The sequence below is a fragment of the Gobio gobio genome, assembly GCF_949357685.1.
Source record: "Gobio gobio genome assembly, chromosome: 18".
Lineage (NCBI taxonomy): Eukaryota > Metazoa > Chordata > Actinopteri > Cypriniformes > Gobionidae > Gobio > Gobio gobio.
The window spans coordinates 13,744,899-13,763,406 of NC_137111.1; the positions used below are offsets into that span (position 1 = coordinate 13,744,899).

Here is an 18,508-nt window from a genome sequence, read left to right on the forward strand (position 1 = left end):
TCCAGGTGTGGAAAATCTTGTTTTACTGATGTAAATACAGTGTGTGGGGAGAGTAAACACACTTTCCTAGGAGGCATGAAACTTGCTTCAAACATGGTGTTCCAATACTTGAACAACCAATTTGAACACTTGCTAGCTTCAGAAGCTATTAAACTGAACACAGCCCTTCTTCCAAATTATCTCTAAAACTGATTCAAATATAGGGATGTTAATGATTAATCGACGATCGATTAATTGTCGATTATACATTTAATCGATAAAACCTATCGATCATCGATTAATCAAGGTCATGCGCGTGCGTGCTGCTCAATCGCGAAACATGTAAATCAGACACGAGGAATAAAGCCTTGTTTATACTCGACGAGTCCGCACTATAGACTGATACTGTAAAAAGGGTCTGCACGAGGGTTCGCGTGGCTAAACATGACGTCATCGCATGGTGCCAAGCGGACGAGGCACGCGCGCCGGAACCAGATGAAAGTATAAACAAGGCGAGTGCCGGAGCTCTGTTTTGGACCATTTTACAGCTAGAGTTAAACCTACATCTTGACTACAAGTTTGCATGTGCATTTGCAGCATTTTGCTTTGTGCAAATGTAAGTTGTAATATCGTGTTTATTTTGTGTGGGCCTATCTATAGCGGATTTTTTAATCTCAAATAGGATGCATCTGGTTAAGAATGAATGCAGTAGTGAAGCGTGCCGGTGATCAGCTTCAGCGCATGCAGCTCCAACAGCAATGCACAAGTTATAATGACTATGATTGGGACTGTCATGTTACACATTAAAAAGAGAACAATATTGTAATACATCGTTGTGAATTTACTGGGTCTAGTTGGCGTTTTCAGTGGGTTGTTCCAGGAAGAGCGCGTCCACACATTCGGAAGAGCACGCATCTGAGGTGGAGTTGGTGACACGTATTACTCATATTTGATTATTAAATAAGTAATTGAATTAAATGATCAATCACATCAATTAATTTTACAATCCTATAGCCCTTTATTTAGACTAAAAACCCTTCCCATTGATTTGGTGAGGAACATGGTGTTTTGTAAGCGTTTGCACACTCTGTCATGCGGTCGGCTATAAGCCACTGCCGTAGATGCATACTGTAGTGTTAAGGCTAACGATTAGTCGATTAATTGATCATTCATTTAAACAACGATCTATCATGGAAATTTGTGTAAATTGACATCCTACTGAGAGCAAATTAATGTGCCACACCTTGACAATTGACCTATCGGTAAGCCCCGCCCCCCCTTAGTTACTGTTGCTAACTCGGACAAACAAACGAAGTTGCTATATCTTACAATGACAGCTGTCAGTGTGAAAACCTTATCCCAAGATGTTTTTGGACACAGAATGTAGCATATTTCCCGTCCGAATGATAGCCAAACTTTACTGATGGTTTATCAAGTTTATGAGTTCCTTTTTCACTCAAAAATCATCGTAAGAGCTGAACAAACAAAGCATAAGTGCGCATTAACGTCTAATTCATTCACAAATTATCTCTCTCTGTTGCATTACCATTAACATACACAGCAAATTACACAAAAACACTGCATGGATACAACTAACAGTAAACAAACGTATACACAGACTGTATGCCTTTTCGAGGGTGCTGTTAGTAACTGGCAGGGCCGTTTGAAGGAATTTGGGGGCCCCAAGCAAAATGGACATGACCACCCCCCCCACGCGCACGCAAAGCCTTCAGGAACCACAGCATAGCCATACAGTTTAAGTTCACCCACACTTTATATAAATAAAACAATTTTACAGTGCAAATACTGCTGTTGCATATAATGTGCATACAATTTGAACATTTTCAACAATTGAACATTTGCAAAAAAAAAAGCTGGGGAAAAATTATGTTTTTATTAATATAATCCATCTGTTCAGGTACAGAATGCATCACTGAGTGTCTGACACCTAGAAATTTGACAGGCACTACTGTATATAAAAAATTCTGAAAATGTCCATGGGCTAAAGTGACTGGTATTTACACAGTTTGGTGGGATTCAATAGTGATTTGCACTGTTTTTTTTCTAACAATATGACAGCACACACTTATCAGTTTAAACTCTGGGCTGTGCAGGATATCAGCTATAATTCTAGAGCTTGTAGTACCTTGTGCTATAGAGGAAACATCAGCACTGAGAAGTGAAACATCTGTTGATGTTGAAGTTGATGGTGTAGCTGGGAAAATAACTGAAAAAAGAAATTCTGAAATAACCTTTGAAGTACGTTTTTACCATTTCACTGTTAGCATATTGAAAGAGGTCACTATTAACAGCTCAGCGAGAGAAATTCACTCTACCTTCATCAGTGGAGGTATCCTAAGGAAGAGCCTGAGGGCTGAGAAATTTAAGCAAAGCACCTTGAAGGAGAAATAAAAGATGGTAACACTTTATAATAACAATCATTAATAGATGGTAAATTGATAGTTAATTAATCTTTAGTTAATTGTCATTTAACTGTTAGCAAACAGTCTTTTTACTGTTAACAAACAATGAAATTATAATTAAATGTTTACTAATTATTAGTAGTGCTGTAAATTAACAGTTTATTGTAACACACATTATATCTATCATATAATATAATAGGTATCGGGTAATGATTAAAAAATGTTTGTAAACCTTTAAGAAACCATTTTTAAAACATCTATAAACATTACATAGATAGACGGACCAGATATTCCTAACTTTTTGTTAAGGGTTACTAGTTGGTTTGTAAACTGTCTATAAACATTATCTGGATGGTTATTATAAAGTTGCAACAGATGACTATAATACCTTGTTAATAGTTAATAAACAGTACCAGTAAAACATGTGGGTTGTCCTGATACTGTACTTCAAAATGTAACCGTGTAAAAATTGCCACACAGAATAAAGTAACTGTTCAAGATCCATTGGTAACTTATAAAAATAATGTCATATTTGCATAAACTGTCAATACCGTATATCCCGACACTAGCACATTAAGATAAGCTATGAAAAAATCATGTTCCTCTGCCTCTTTCTGGTCAAATAATGTTTATAATAATTGTTAATATAGCATGCTATATTAACTATTCCAGGTTATTTATGCATAGCATATATAATAGTTAGTATAGCATGCTATGCCACTTTCATCAAAACCTATTACAAAGCTATAGCAATGTCATGTCATTAAAAATGATAAACAGTGATTCTGGAACAGATCTGCGTCTTCCTTATCCCGTTAAAAAACATATTACAGTATGTAACCATATTCTGTCCGTTCGAAAAAATTGTTGCACTAACTGTTCGTTACAAGCAGCATAAACTAACATAGCTAACATAAACATATTTTTGCTAGCCTACCTGCTGCAAAATTACACCATTTTTGTACAAGACAATTAGAGCTATTTTATCCAGTGTAATTTATCACTTACCACTGTCTTGTTTTTTCTTATCCTCCTTTTCCTTTCTCTTTTTTCTTTTCTGGCTTCCTGAAGCATAATTCCGCTTCATGATGACTGCCGAGGAGGTTTTGTATTTTGCCAGCAGCAGAGATCGCGTGGTTGGCTGGCTGCTGTCAGCGACTACTGAGAGGTGCCCCCTTGAGGGGGATCCCGATAACAGTGTCATTGCACTTTACTGCATTGACTATCAAAGGGGTGCTTGCACAGTTTGTCGTTGCATTTTATTCTTAACCTGTCGTTGTCTTGGGGCCCCAGGCCAGCTCGGGGCCCCAAGCAATTGCTTGGTTTGCTTGCCTTGTCGCGACGGGCCTGATAACTGGTTACTTTGCAAAACAACTCCGATAAACTGCGTGCAAGCTCTTCCTTTCACTACCCGTAGACTATAATACCCATCAAAATAGGAGTCCTCCTTAGTAGGACAGATAATGTAGACCTTAAACATATCTAAAATTAAATAAATTTACATATAACCAGTTTAATTTGGAGAGGCACTGAAATGTAGACCTTCGTGTTTTTGACCTACAGTCACATGACGTTAGAACAGTTACGTTAGTTATTTCGGTTTGTATGTTAGCAGGGACTTTAATCGTAACTTAACGAGAGTATGGCAAACAGAAAATCCTTTTGCCATTTTTCTAGCATAAACACCATCAAACCGATGAGAGCTTCGGATTTTCCAATGTTTCTCTATGGCGCCGACACCTAAAGATGTCCGAGTTCCAGTCCCAGCGCAACTGATACTCAACTGCTATTGGCTCATCTGCGTTCGAGGGGAGGGGCTTACGATAGGTAAATTTCAGTGTATTTTTGGCACTTAGACGGTTTGGTTTTTGACTATTGAAAATGGGTAAATTTGGACATGGAGCAGCATTGAGATCCCCATATCTGTGTGACTGAACCATATAGGGCCTTACAAATTAACATACCAAAAGAAAAGTTTGCCAAGAACCAGAATGTAAAACCATATTGAGAACTTTAATACTTTTTGAGCTACATGCTCACAAACTTGGGAAAAATAACTTTTTGGCACTCAGACAAAACAGGAATGTTTTATGCAATTGTTTTCACCGAAGGAAACAAAATACATTTCTAAGATGCATTAGTTTCAACATAAAATTTTTCTTCAGACATTGCTCTTTAAAAGAAAAAAGTATCTGTTGTTTGCAAAGTGATCCACATTTGGTTTTTGACCGTTGAAAATGTGTACAATTTAACAATTTATTCTTAGAGCCACATTGAAATCCCCATATCTTTGGAATTAAACCACATAGGTCCTTCAACTGAAGAAACCAAAATAAAAGTTTAAGAACCTAAATCTAAAAGGATATTAAGATATCTTTAATAATACTTGAGTTACTGGTTTGCAAACTTTGGAAAACTGCTTTTTCCCATTTTTTGATCTGTCACCACTGGCTTGTAATCCAACAGAGATGGCTAAAGTCAATAGAATTTACTAAGACCTACCATTTTCTGTGTAAAAATAGATTTTTTCATCTTTCTAAAGTCATTTTTACCCCCCTGTAATTTGGCTCCAAATCTCAGGTGGACATTTTCATTTTGACCCCCCTCTATAAATAGTGGATTACTCAAATGTTCATCCATGCCAATTAATACTTTGGCTTTCATCAATATTTATATTTGTTTTTCACAATTTAAAAAAAAATTACAAAATAAAAAAAATTGAGCCAGGGAAGTTTCCAAAATTTGGTTGATTTGACAGAGAATGACCCAGCCTAGCTATTGTGCTGCATGGATACAAGCAACCTTCTATTCTATTCTATTCTGTTCTGTTCTGTTCTGTTCTGTTCTGTTCTGTTCTGTTCTGTTCTGTTCTGTTCTGTTCTGTTCTGTTCTGTTCTGTTCTGTTCTGTTCTGTTCTGTTCTGTTCTGTTCTGTTCTGTTCTGTTCTGTTCTGTTCTGTTCTGTTCTGTTCTGTTCTGTTCTGTTCTGTTCTGTTCTGTTCTGTTCTGTTCTGTTCTGTTCTGTTCTGTTCTGTTCTGTTCTGTTCTGTTCTGTTCTGTTCTGTTCTATTCTATTCTATTCTATTCTATTCTATTCTATTCTATTCTATTCTATTCTATTCTATTCTATTCTATTCTATTCTATTCTATTCTATTCTATTCTATTCTATTCTATTCTATTCTATTCTATTCTATTCTATTCTATTCTATTCTATTCTATTCTATTCTATTCTATTCTATTCTATTCTATTCTATTCTATTCTATTCTATTCTATGTATTGTCATTGAGCAAGTACGAATACAAGCCAACGAAATGCAGTTAACAATCAACCCAGATGCAAGATGGAAGTAATAATCTTTAGTGCTAAAAAATGCTGAATATGACCATGGATATGCAGACCTATAACCATACATACACATATTAGGTGTACATACTCACACGTTTAAAAAAATTGCAGTTTAATGAATGCACAATATGAATAAATAGATTGAACACTGGGTGTTCAGCTAATTCAGCCACTAAAAAAATACTGTGATGATGATGGCTTAAGGCAGAGATTTTAACAAAGTTACTGCTTCCGGAAAGAAACTCTTCCTGAGCCTGCTGGTACGGGACTGTAGGCTCCTGTAATGCCTACCAGATGGAAGAAGAGTGAACAAAGAATTGGGATGAGATTCATCTTCGATGCCATTTGCTCTTCTCAAGCAACGTTTCCTGGAAAGGTCCTCGATTGATGGTAATTGCTTACCGATGATTTTCTGGGCCGTTTTTACCACCCGCTAGAGTGCCTTACGGTCTGATGCTGAGCAATTGCCAAACCATACTGAGATGCAGTTGGTCAATATGCTCTCGATGGTACATCAATAAAAGTCAACCAATATCTTGGGGCAAAGTTAAGCTTTTTTTTAAGGCTCCGTAAGAAATAAAGCCGCTGATGTGCTTTCTTGTAGATTATGGAGGCGTTCAGGGACCATGTAAAGTCATCAGAGATATGAATCCCCAAAAACTTGAAACGCGTTCAACTGTGACTCCATTAATGTTAATGGGTGCCTGTGCATGGTTCTTAGTTTGCCTGAAGTCCACAATGATCTCTTTAGTCTTCTGGGTATTGAGGTAAAGATTGTTATTAGCACACCATGCACTCATGCGCTGGACCTGATCCCTGTAGGCCGTCTTATCATCTCCACTAATCAGGCCAACCACCGTGGTATCATCTGCAAATTTAATGATGTTGTTAGAGTCATGTACAGCGACACAGTCGTGAGTGAAGAGAGAATATAAAAGGGGAGTCAACACAGCCTTGCGGCAAACCAGTATGAATGAGAAGAGCGGAGGTCGAGGTTGTCAAGTTTAACAGCCTGGAGACTCCAGGCTGGAGACTCGTTAGTCAAAAAGTCAAACGTCCAGTTGCAAAATGTGGTGCTGATTCCCAACTGGTTAAGCTTGGAGACCAGCATTGAGGGGATCACCGTATTGAACGCTGAACCAAAGTCAACGAACAAAATTATAACATAAGAGTTGGGACTGTCCAGATGGGTCAAAGCAGAATGAAGTGCCGTGGAAATGGCGTCTTCTGTTGACCTATTTGTACGGTACTGGTGAGGATCCAATAATGAGGGAAGACTGGCTCTCAAAGCACTTACTTCGCAATGATGGGTGTAAGTGCAACAGGGCGGAAGTCATTCAGGGCTCATGCAGTGCAATGCTTTAACACAGGTATAATAGTGGCAGTCTTAAAGCGGGAGGGGACAGCTTCTTGGACCAGGGACAGATTGAAAATGTCAGTGAAGATCCCAGCCAGCTGCTCTGCACAGACTCTGAGCACACGCCCAGGTATTCCATCCGGGCCTGCTGCTTTCCTTGCATCCACCTTGCGCAAGATGTTGTACACTTCAGTAGAGCAGAATGAGAGGTGCAGTCCACCAGGCATGTGGTCTGCTTTTACTGATGTCTCCTTACCCTGGTCGAAACGTGCATAAAAGTGGTTGAGCTGATCCGGCAGGGAGGCGGAGCTGGATTGTGGCACAGGACTAGTTGTTTTGAAGTCCGCAATTGTCTGAATACCTTGCTACATGTGTCGGGGCTCTGACTATCTGAAGTACTCCTCAATCTGTTGTTTATAAGCATATTTAGCCTTAATGATTCTAGATTGTGATTTTAAATCACTTGCATATATTTAAATATTTGCATTGGCTATCTGATCCGCAGTCTGAACTATTCATTTCCAACCCGCACCACAAATGACAATGTAAATATTTTTTCTACGCATTACATCAAATATTAGCGGTTCACCTTCGGCTCCTGCTTACTAGGTCTGTCACAATAACTACTTTTTGTTGGTAGATATATTGTCTGAGAAATAATTTTATATTTAATATTCAGATACTGGAATTGAAGTGCCAAATGTATTACCCTAAAAAAAAAACTTGAATAAGTAATAAATAAACCTTTGCTAACAAAAACAACCTACTTTTCTAAGGGTGCACACAATAATCCACGCATTTCTTAACATGTATTGCATTATAATAAAGTAATGATAGGAAAGTTGCCCAGTGTAACAAAGTAGTTTTATAAATAAAAAATATTAAATTAAGTAAATGTACTTTGTTACTACCCACCTCTGCTAGAATATGGAAATCTTTTTCTCTGACCTTTTCTCTTTTGTAATGTCTCTGTCATCTCACTTTCTACATTCTTTCTTTAAATCTCTCTTGCTTACTCTCTCTGTTCCCCAGTGTATACGGCCCCTACTGCTGATTGGCCACAAGTATGTGGTTGATCAGAAATAGCTTACTGCACATTTAAATCAAGATACTTTTACTTGAGATGTAAAATGACAAAATATAAAGTTGATCAAAATGAAGCGAGTTTATGATAAAAACAAGAACAAATATCTTCCAATGGGCTCAGGAAAATCTACTTAATTCAAAGTTTTCATAACTCATTCATAGACTTTTTTTTTTATTAACTCACATTAGTTACATTTTTAAAGACTTCATTTTACATTTGCATTTCAAGTAAATGTATCAGATTATATGTATATGTTTGTTTTGGAAAACATTTAATGTCATGACTTCAAGACTTTCTGCTCTGGTTTAAGACATTTTTAAGAGCTTAATTTGTGTAAGGTTTAATTAAGACTTTTTGAAGATTTTTGTTTTGTTGTGCGTTTGTGTTTAGGAAGCAAGAAGTAGTCTTCCAGCTGGTCAGAAATCTGGGGGGTTTTACAGTGGTCGATAATGTCTGTGAAAGCACCACTCATGTGGTGTCCGGCAGCCCACGGCGGACACTTAATATCTTGTTAGGCATTGCACATGGCTGCTGGATCCTCTCCTTTGAGTGGGTGTGTATTGTGTTTATTGCTTTGTATGTTATTTTTTGTAACTGTGATAAACACCATTCTGTAAAAGATTTAGGTGGTAGTTAATATACTATTGTATCTTATCTTTTTTTGCTTATCTGTGCAGATCCAATGGTGTTTGGAGCACAGGCAGTGGGTTCCTGAAGAACCTTATGAGCTATCCGATCATTTTCCAGCTGCACCTGTAAGTACACAAGTCCACTTGCAATTAATAGTACGGATAGTCTGCCTGAAAAGATCTGATTTGCCTGCAGTCTGAACATAGCCTCAGATCTTACATAGCTCTGCCCATTTCTCCTGCAAATGTAAGGGAAACAGGTCAATTTAGCTCAAAGGGAATTATTTAATAATTTAAAGGGAATTTTGAAAGAGTCACTTATTTTACGGCCGAGCAAATTACTCTTCCAGCGTTCATTTGAACGGGCCTTAACTATCAACTATCGGATATTTCTATCCAAACAATACTGTAAACACAATTTAATAGCAATGTAACGTAGATCAGCATTTTAAGGCATTAAATTCGTATGCCTATAACACAAGAACACTTATCTTTAAAAACAAGCGAGACTTTATTGATTATTGTAACACATAACAGGGTTTTTCCTGGGTCAAAAATGGTCTTCGGTAGTGTCTGACAGACATGGTCATCCATAAACACACACACAGTAAAAAAGTACCCTACCCACGTGATCTGCAAGCGCAATACTGACAATACATTTTAAGCAAAAATTACAAACTTTCTTTGAATTTATTTATCTTATTTTGATACCTTGATGTTTGTTTTTGTTCCTCATTTTTTACAATATTTACAGATAATTGTTTTGGTATATAATCATATCAATATTAAAAAGTAGTATTAAAAAAAATGAACAAATAGCCTAATTTTCTGCCATATACAATTTCATAAAATTATCAGCTAGCTAATAACAACTTTGTTCTGGGTTCACCTCACTCCAGTCTAAACTAAATAATTTATAGGCTATTTATTTTACTACACATTGTGAACATAAATAAGCTGAAAGACTGTGGATAATTAAAACTAACTCTTACACCCACTCTTGCTAAATTGGGTAAGCACACTTGTGTTCTCATTTCAGATGTGTTCAGAGTAAATGATTAAACTGATTCATGAGTTCAGTGTTGGACAGATCAGTTGTTCTAACCAGTCGTTAAAATGATTTGGTTCAAAGGAGTCATTAGGTTGCGAATCGGACATTAGCAGACGCGTTGTGTGTGAATCCCGTCTGTTAGAACATTCAATTAAATTAAATTCAATTCAAATTTATTTGTATAGCGCTTTTCACGATACATATCGCTTCAAAGCAGCTTCACAGAAAATGCATCTACATTACAATTTAAATTGATTTGTACATGTTATACATTTCAGAAATGCACATATACAAAGCACACAGATTAGCTAACTATCTATTATTAATCAATATAATAACTATGGCACAGAAATAAGAATACATGTTGTTAATGAATAGGGTATATAGAGATGAGCATGAGTGCGTGTTGATCCAGAGCTGCGTCATCTGAAGTCCTCGCAGGAGTTGAGTCGTCTCTTCACAGGTGTTGGTCATCAGAAGTCTTTACGAGAAGCTGGATCCAGACTGGAGCTGACGGACTCTCTAGTTACCTCGGGATGGGCGTCCCGAGATAAAACCGAACAGAAAAATAACATCGCGAAAGATTTGTCAACACACAGAAAACACTTCATAACCGGATAGGATTTGTTTCCCGTTTATTGAAAGTATGGTTTATGTCTGCTGGTCAGAGAAGAGTCAACGTTTTTTGAGCGCAATTCACACCCCGCGGAGGAAAACATCGTCTGATAGCGCCACGTGCAACATGGATTCGGTCTTCCGACCTTTTGATTTTGATTAACGTAATATGTGAAATATTAGAAAGCTAAGAATGCTTATTTTGAAGACAGATAGATTGCGAGCGGGGGAGGAGCTCTCTGATCGTTAACGCAAGTGCAGCAGTCATCTACTACATTCAATTCAATTCAAATTTATTTGTATAGCGCTTTTCACAATACACATTGTTTCAATCATACATCAATCATTGTAATGATACAGAAGCAGGAACTATTGAATGTTGTTTTTAACAGGATTAGAACCCCGGTCTCCTGGACTCAGAGCTGATGTTCTTCCTGAGTGAGCTAACTCAAGGTTGAGGATTTTGAGACCCAAGTGCAGAGGAATAACAAAAATATCAAGGAGACGAGCGGTATAAACTCAAAGTAGCTTTTACTTTGTAGAATGATAAAGAAACAAAGTACAAACAAAAAAACTAGCATCAAAGCTTTCAATGGTCACAAAAAGGAAAACAAAACAAGCACAATGGCTCACAAAAGACTCACGGAATGCACTGGGATACCCAGGTAGGTAGGCTCAAGACTGAACAAAAAACAATGACTGAAGGCAAACTTAAATAGGGCCCAACACAGGTGAGTATCATCAACACTGATTGTTAGGTAAAACTGAGAGTCCTTGCCAATGGTTTCCCCCTGGCAACTGGGAGGAGGATTGCAGGCAAAAGACCTCCTGCGCCCCCTTGTGACTGGGAGCCATACCGCTGATCATGGCAGGAGTGTGACCCCTAGCGGTTGGAGGTAGTATTGCTGGGTAAAGTCTTACAGGAGCCCCCTCTTGATGAACGGCTCCTGACGGTCCTCTTAGTGCTGTTTGACTGTTGTCTGTGGAAGTCCCTGATGAGTTCCGGGTCCAGTATGTCTCTAGCTGGTACCCACGAGCGCTCTTCTGGACCATAGCCCTGCCAGTCGACCAAATACTGGACCCCTCCCCGTACTTTGCGCATGTTCAATAATCTTTGCACGGAGTAAACACGTTGCCCCTCCACCATCCGAGGAACTGGAGGTAGTCTACCTACAGGAGACAAAGGAGAGTAGATGACAGGTTTGAGGCATGAGACATGGAATGTGGGGTGTATGCGCATGGACCTGGGCAATAGGAGTCGGTAAGAAACCGGGTTTATTTTATTGAGAACTTTGAAAGGTCCAATGTATTTAGGACCAAGTTTCCGTGACTCGAGGCGCAATGGCAGATTCCTAGTTGAAAGCCACACCCTCTGTCCAGGACGGAACGATGGACCTATCCGTCTACGTCGATTGGCCTGTTTCTGTTGTTCCTGGGACGACTTTAACAGGGCTGCCCGAGCTCTCCGCCAGATCCCCCGGCACCTCTGGACTAACTGGGCCGCTGCTGGAACCGGTGCTTGTACGTCCTGTTCAGAAAATAGAGAGGGAGGGAACCCAAACTGGCATTCAAATGGAGACATACCCAATGATGAGTGATGGAGAGTGTTATGGGCAAATTCCGCCCAGACCAGCTGGGAACTCCATGTGCTCGGGTTGTGCGAAACAAGACACCTGAGGGTCTTCTCAATCTCCTGGTTCACTCTCTCTGTCTGACCATTGGATTGGGGATGAAACCCTGAGGACAAGCTGATGGTGGAACCGATTAGACGTCCAAAAGCCTTCCAGAATCTTGAGGTAAACTGGGAACCCCGATCAGAGACCATATCCTGAGGAAAACCATGAATTCTAAAGACATGTTGCATGAGAAGTTCTGCTGTCTGGCCTGCTGTAGGAATTTTAGAGGTGGGAATGAGATGACATGCCTTAGAAAATCTGTCGACTACTACAAGAATCACTGTGTTACCTTGAGAGTTGGGTAAGCCATTAACAAAATCCATGGATATGTGGGACCAAGGTCGTCTCGGGATAGGGAGGGGATGTAGTTTACCTTGAGGGAGGGCTCTAGGTTCCTTATTCTGGGCGCAAGTGGAACATGCAGCAACAAATCTCCGGATATCAGTCCCCATGTTGGGCCACCAGAACTTAGATTGGATCCGCTTCAGGGTTCGAAGGACTCCGGGATGTCCAGATGAAGGTGCGGCATGACCCCACTGCAGTACTTTGGACCTGATGGTGTTTGGCACAAAGAGGAGACCCGATGGGCCATTACCTGGGTCAGGTTGGCGATGTTGAGCCTTTCGTACTGCCGTCTCCAAGTCCCACTGGATGCCTGCCAGCACTCTGGACCTTGGTATGATGGGTTCCGACCGGTCCTTTTCTCCCTGTGACTCGAACTGCCTTGACAGAGCATCGGGCTTTATATTCTTGGAACCGGGTCTGTAAGAGAGGACAAAGTCGAAACGGTTAAAGAAAAGGGCCCACCGAGCTTGGCGAGGATTCAACCTTTTGGCTCCCTGGATGTAGGTGAGGTTCTTGTGGTCTGTCCATATCAGAAATGGGTGTCTTGCCCCCTCCAACCAGTGCCTCCATTCCTCCAATGCCATCTTAACAGCCAGCAGCTCCCGATTCCCAATATCATAATTCTTCTCCGCTGCTGTCAGCCGACGTGAAAAGAAGGCACAAGGATGGAGTTTATTATCCCTAGTCACTCTCTGGGATAGAACGGCTCCCACACCAACATCTGATGCGTCCACCTCAACAATAAATGGTAACTCAGGATCTGGTAGAGTCAATGTGGGAGTTGAAGTAAATAGCCGTTTGAGTTGTTCAAATGACTGGTTAGCCTTCTCGGTCCACTGGAAGGGTGTGCCAGACTTCCTGGTGAGAGCTGTGAGAGGTTCTGCAATGGAACTGAAGCCTTGAATAAATCTCCTATAAAAGTTGGCAAAACCCAGGAAGCGTTGGACTTGTTTCAATGAATCAGGGCGGGGCCACTCCAGGACTGCACGAACCTTGCTGGGATCCATCTGCACACTGCCACATGAAAGGATGAAACCCAAGAAAGAGACAGTAGTGACATGAAACTCACTTTTCTCCAGCTTGACAAAGAGGTTGTTCATGAGCAGACGAGATAGAACTTGCCGAACGTGTTGAATGTGGTCTTCGTAACTCTGGGAAAATATTAAGATATCATCGAGATAAACAAACACACATTGGTTCAACATCTCTCTCAGGACATCATTAATAAGGGCTTGGAAGACGGCTGGGGCATTAGCTAGCCCGAAGGGCATTACCTGATACTCGTAATGCCCAGTAGGGGTGTTGAAAGCCGTCTTCCATTCATCCCCCTCCCGGATTCTCACCAGGTGGTACGCATTCCGGAGGTCCAACTTAGTGAAGATGGTAGCGCCCTGGAGGAGTTCGAAAGCTGTGGCCATCAGTGGCAGTGGATATCGATTCTTTACGGTGATGTTGTTTAGGCCACGATAGTCAATGCATGGCCGAAGACCTCCATCCTTTTTACCCACGAAAAAGAAGCCAGCCCCTGCAGGTGACGTGGAAGGCCGAATAAATCCATTCTCTAGTGCCTTCTGAATGTACTCATCCATTGCCGACCTCTCTGGAGCTGACAACGAGAAAAGTCTACCTCTTGGAGGGCAAGTTCCTGGCAGCAACTCAATGGCGCAATCATAGGGTCGGTGAGGAGGAAGAGTATCGGCCCGCGACTTACTAAACACATCCTGGAGATCAACATATTCCTGAGGAACTCGAGATAGGTCAGGAGAAGGAACAACCAGAGCAGGGGGTGTAAGTTTGACCTGAGGAACGGCTAGTACCTTAGTTCTTGGCATATTAGACTCATGCTGGATACCGAGTTGTCGTTTAGGCCCCAAAATAGAATCAGGAGATGAACGAATTCCAGCCGTTGGACATGCACACCTCCATCTGGTGAAACGGCTAGTTGGCCAGTCAATCTGAGGATTGTGGGAAATTAGCCAAGGGTAACCAAGAATAACTGGGAACTCGGGTGTGTCAATGATAAAAAAAAACAGTGATTCTTGATGAGAGTCTACTTCAACTGAAATGGGAATGGTACGGTGTGTTACCTGGCCGGACCCCAGAGGTCTGTTGTCTAAGGAGGTTATCGTGAGCCGATCCTGGAGAGTTATGAGTGGTACCTTCCAGCTCTTGGCCAGAGTACTGTCCATGAAATTGCCAGCAGCACCTGAGTCGATGAATGCAGAACTCTTGTGCCAACCATTACCCCAGGAGAAGTGCATCACCGTCGAAAAGCCAGCTGAAGATCGGGGGTCAGTTATTTCTCTCGTCTCAGCCCCCCTCTCTCTGGACGAGAAATCTCTTTTCCCACAAGCTCAAGGCAATTTGTTCGAAAATGCCCCAGTTCTCCACAATACAGGCAGCGCCGCTCCCGCATACGTTTGTCCCGTTCAGATTGTGATAAGCGGTTTTTGCCAAGCTGCATGGGTTCCTCTGTGCAAAGAGTTTGGAATGCAGGTTGAACTGGACTGAAGTTGCTTTGGGCTGTGAGTCGGTCTTGTTGTCTTTCAGACCTCCTATCCCTAATTCGGTTATCCACTCGGATGGCAACATCAATGAGAGAATCTAAGTTAGATGCAGGATCTCGGAAGGCCAATTCATCTTTTAACTCCGGTGCAAGGGCCTGATGAAATGCTGCTTGAAGAGCCTGCTCATTCCAGCCACTCTCCGCTGCCAGGGTACGGAACTCAATAGCCATTTCTGCTACACTGCGCGTTCCTTGAGTGAGTTGAAGTAATCGTTGGTCATTTCCGACTCCTCCTCCTGGATGATGGAATACCCTCCTCATCTCTGCTAGGAATTGCTCAGAGTTAGAAGTAAATGGTGAACAACGTTCCAAGAGAGCTGTAGCCCATTCCAACGCTCTTCCAGTCAGTAAGGTGATGATATAAGCCACTCGACTGCTGTCAGTAGGAAAACTACTGGGTTGAAGTTGGAAGGCTAGGGCACACTGAGTGATAAAGCCCCGACAGCCCCTGGTATTTCCATCGTATCTCTCAGGAGGTGGAAGCCTGGGCTCGAGAAGAGGAACTGCCGGAATAGGTTGAGGTTGGGGAAAAATTGGAGGTACCAGAGGTGGCGTGGGTAACTCAGAGACCTCCTGGGATGGAGGATTTTGAGGCAAAGCTAGAAGGTTCAACCGCTGAAGAATCTCTGCGAGCATCTGTTCATGATGCTGAATAGCGGTTGCTTGATTGGTGAGCTCAGATAGTATTCTCTCCACATTTGATGAAGGGCCTTGACTCTCTGCTGGGTCCATCGTTTGGTTCAGTCTTGCTGTAATGATACAGAAGCAGGAACTATTGAATGTTGTTTTTAACAGGATTAGAACCCCGGTCTCCTGGACTCAGAGCTGATGTTCTTCCTGAGTGAGCTAACTCAAGGTTGAGGATTTTGAGACCCAAGTGCAGAGGAATAACAAAAATATCAAGGAGACGAGCGGTATAAACTCAAAGTAGCTTTTACTTTGTAGAATGATAAAGAAACAAAGTACAAACAAAAAAACTAGCATCAAAGCTTTCAATGGTCACAAAAAGGAAAACAAAACAAGCACAATGGCTCACAAAAGACTCACGGAATGCACTGGGATACCCAGGTAGGTAGGCTCAAGACTGAACAAAAAACAATGACTGAAGGCAAACTTAAATAGGGCCCACCACAGGTGAGTATCATCAACACTGATTGTTAGGTAAAACTGAGAGTCCTTGCCAATGGTTTCCCCCTGGCAACTGGGAGGAGGATTGCAGGCAAAAGACCTCCTGCGCCCCCTTGTGACTGGGAGCCATACCGCTGATCATGGCAGGAGTGTGACCCCTAGCGGTTGGAGGTAGTATTGCTGGGTAAAGTCTTACAATCATAAATCACAATAACTGATCAAATAAGGCTTTGGCGGGATAAAACATTTTTTTGGCGGCCGCCAAACAATTTTCAATGTAGGAAAAACCCTGCATAAACACATAACAAAACTATATCTAACACAAACGCGCGCGCACACACACACATTCACACGTGTTGCAGAAAGAAAGAAAGTTAGGAAAGGATGAGTTTTAAGAGAGTGAAGTTATGAAATCGCAGATATTCAACACCGAAAACTGGAATACTGGCATAACATGAGTTTTATTCTTGTGCACGCACTAAAACAAAGACCGTCCTGTTCGTTGGTGGAAGAATGTGAACATGCAGAACTGCGTGTGTTTCAGTGCGTGCGGATGGAATAATACCATCTGTAACATTTATCTGCATGCTTCAACTCTCAATGTACTGCATTCTGCTCCTGATGGAAAATGCAATTAAATGATTTAGTGGTCTTGCATTATGCTGCGGATTTAGATGTGAAGCATGAACTGAAATTAATTACTTTTCATGCAGTTAAGTTTTCTGAATTTATTTGACATTTTAACTTTTTTAGCTTTTTGTGTAAATTGAGGACTGGTCAGGATACTAATATTAAACATAATGCAACAGGCCATTAAAGTACCATTAATGGGAAAAGTGTATCAGTACAGGTGCATTGGAGTATATTAGAAATACACTAATGTAATAAAACTTCTGATCAGGAAGGCCTACGTGAATTTCTTTCACCATTTCAAACAGACAATATGTTGTTTTCTTTATTTGTCATAATTAGCCTACATATATATAAACGTTTGTAATCACTTTCTATATGTATTTAAAGCCTTTTTTCAACCATGCAAAATTGTGGAAAGTGCTAGAAATAAATTTGAATTGAATTAAACAATAGCCTACATGATATTTAAAGTTAGGGCAAATTATTGAAAAGGTTAAGGCCATATAAAACTTAATTATTATTATTATTATTATTATTATTATTATTATTATTATTATTATTATTATTATTATTATTATTATTATATATCATTTCCTAAAACACATTTCCTGTAAACTTTTATCCAGGCCTATACTGTTTTTATACTCAACAAGTAGAACTCTAATACAGTTGACTGAATTGTACATTTAATCATAACAGGTCAACAGAGGATTCAACAAAAATAAATTACTGAAGTAGTACTTAAATATTTAACAAATTAAATCATTTTATTTGCAAATTACATTTACGCTGTAGGCAAAAGTTGTGGAAATTCTGCCCTTACAGCACCTGTTAGCAGAACAGTCTAGATATTTCAGTTCATACCTCACATTTTCATTTGGTTAGCACAAAAATAAAGCCTCATCTAAAATAATAATAATTTCATCATTCTCAAATTTGAAATACATGGTGAGACTTGTTTAGCTGCAGTGAGTTTCAAAGATTCCTTCTGACAGATGTGTCAAATCTGCAACATTCCCAATAGTGTGCACTCTAACGAGTTTGGTTATTAAGCAAAACCAATTGTTGGCGAGTGTGATGGCATTGGCTTTATGGCGTGTGCGAAACATAGATCAAGCATAGCGGTCTGACATGTCACCTTCTGGTTCAACCAATGGTAGGACGTTGGGGCAGGCCAAAGGGGGTCAAGGTTTAGCTTCGGCAGTTACAGTGTTTTCAAGTCATGTCAGAAAGAATGTATTTATTAGTTAAAATGCACATTAACATACAACTCGTAGTTATGAGTTTTGGTAATTTTGAATTTTATTAAGACTTTCCTAGTTAGGTGCGTGACGTGAGAAAACATGTCAGAGGCAATGAATACATAATCTGCCCTAGTGCAAAAAACCTGTGCTAATAAGTATTTCAAATAGATTTACATTTATTTCATACTAACTATACTACAAACCCATTAATATATTTACTGACATATCGCTTGAGATGGATACTGATATAAATATTATAATTAAACTTTATTTGGAGTTCTTCTTTATTGCACAATGTATATTTCTTAATATTAAGCCTAAAAAGTGTTTACTGTCACTATTACTAAGGATAGTATGATCACTGTATAATTTAAATGCAAGATATTTAAACTGTACCTAGAGTATACTTGCAATAATTCCACTTTAGCA

At 40.1% G+C, this 18,508-nt stretch overlaps 1 protein-coding gene across 1 annotated transcript in view; it reads left to right on the forward strand.

The window, feature by feature from the left end:
* Nucleotides 1-18,508, forward strand: part of mcph1 (microcephalin 1) — a 151,796-nt gene that overhangs the window by 42,921 nt on the left and 90,367 nt on the right. Inside the window, exons 12-13 of the mRNA XM_079843157.1 lie at nt 8,583-8,745; nt 8,870-8,947. Of these exons, the coding sequence (XP_079699283.1) occupies nt 8,583-8,745; nt 8,870-8,947 (241 nt within the window). The remainder of the gene's footprint in view (nt 1-8,582; nt 8,746-8,869; nt 8,948-18,508) is intronic.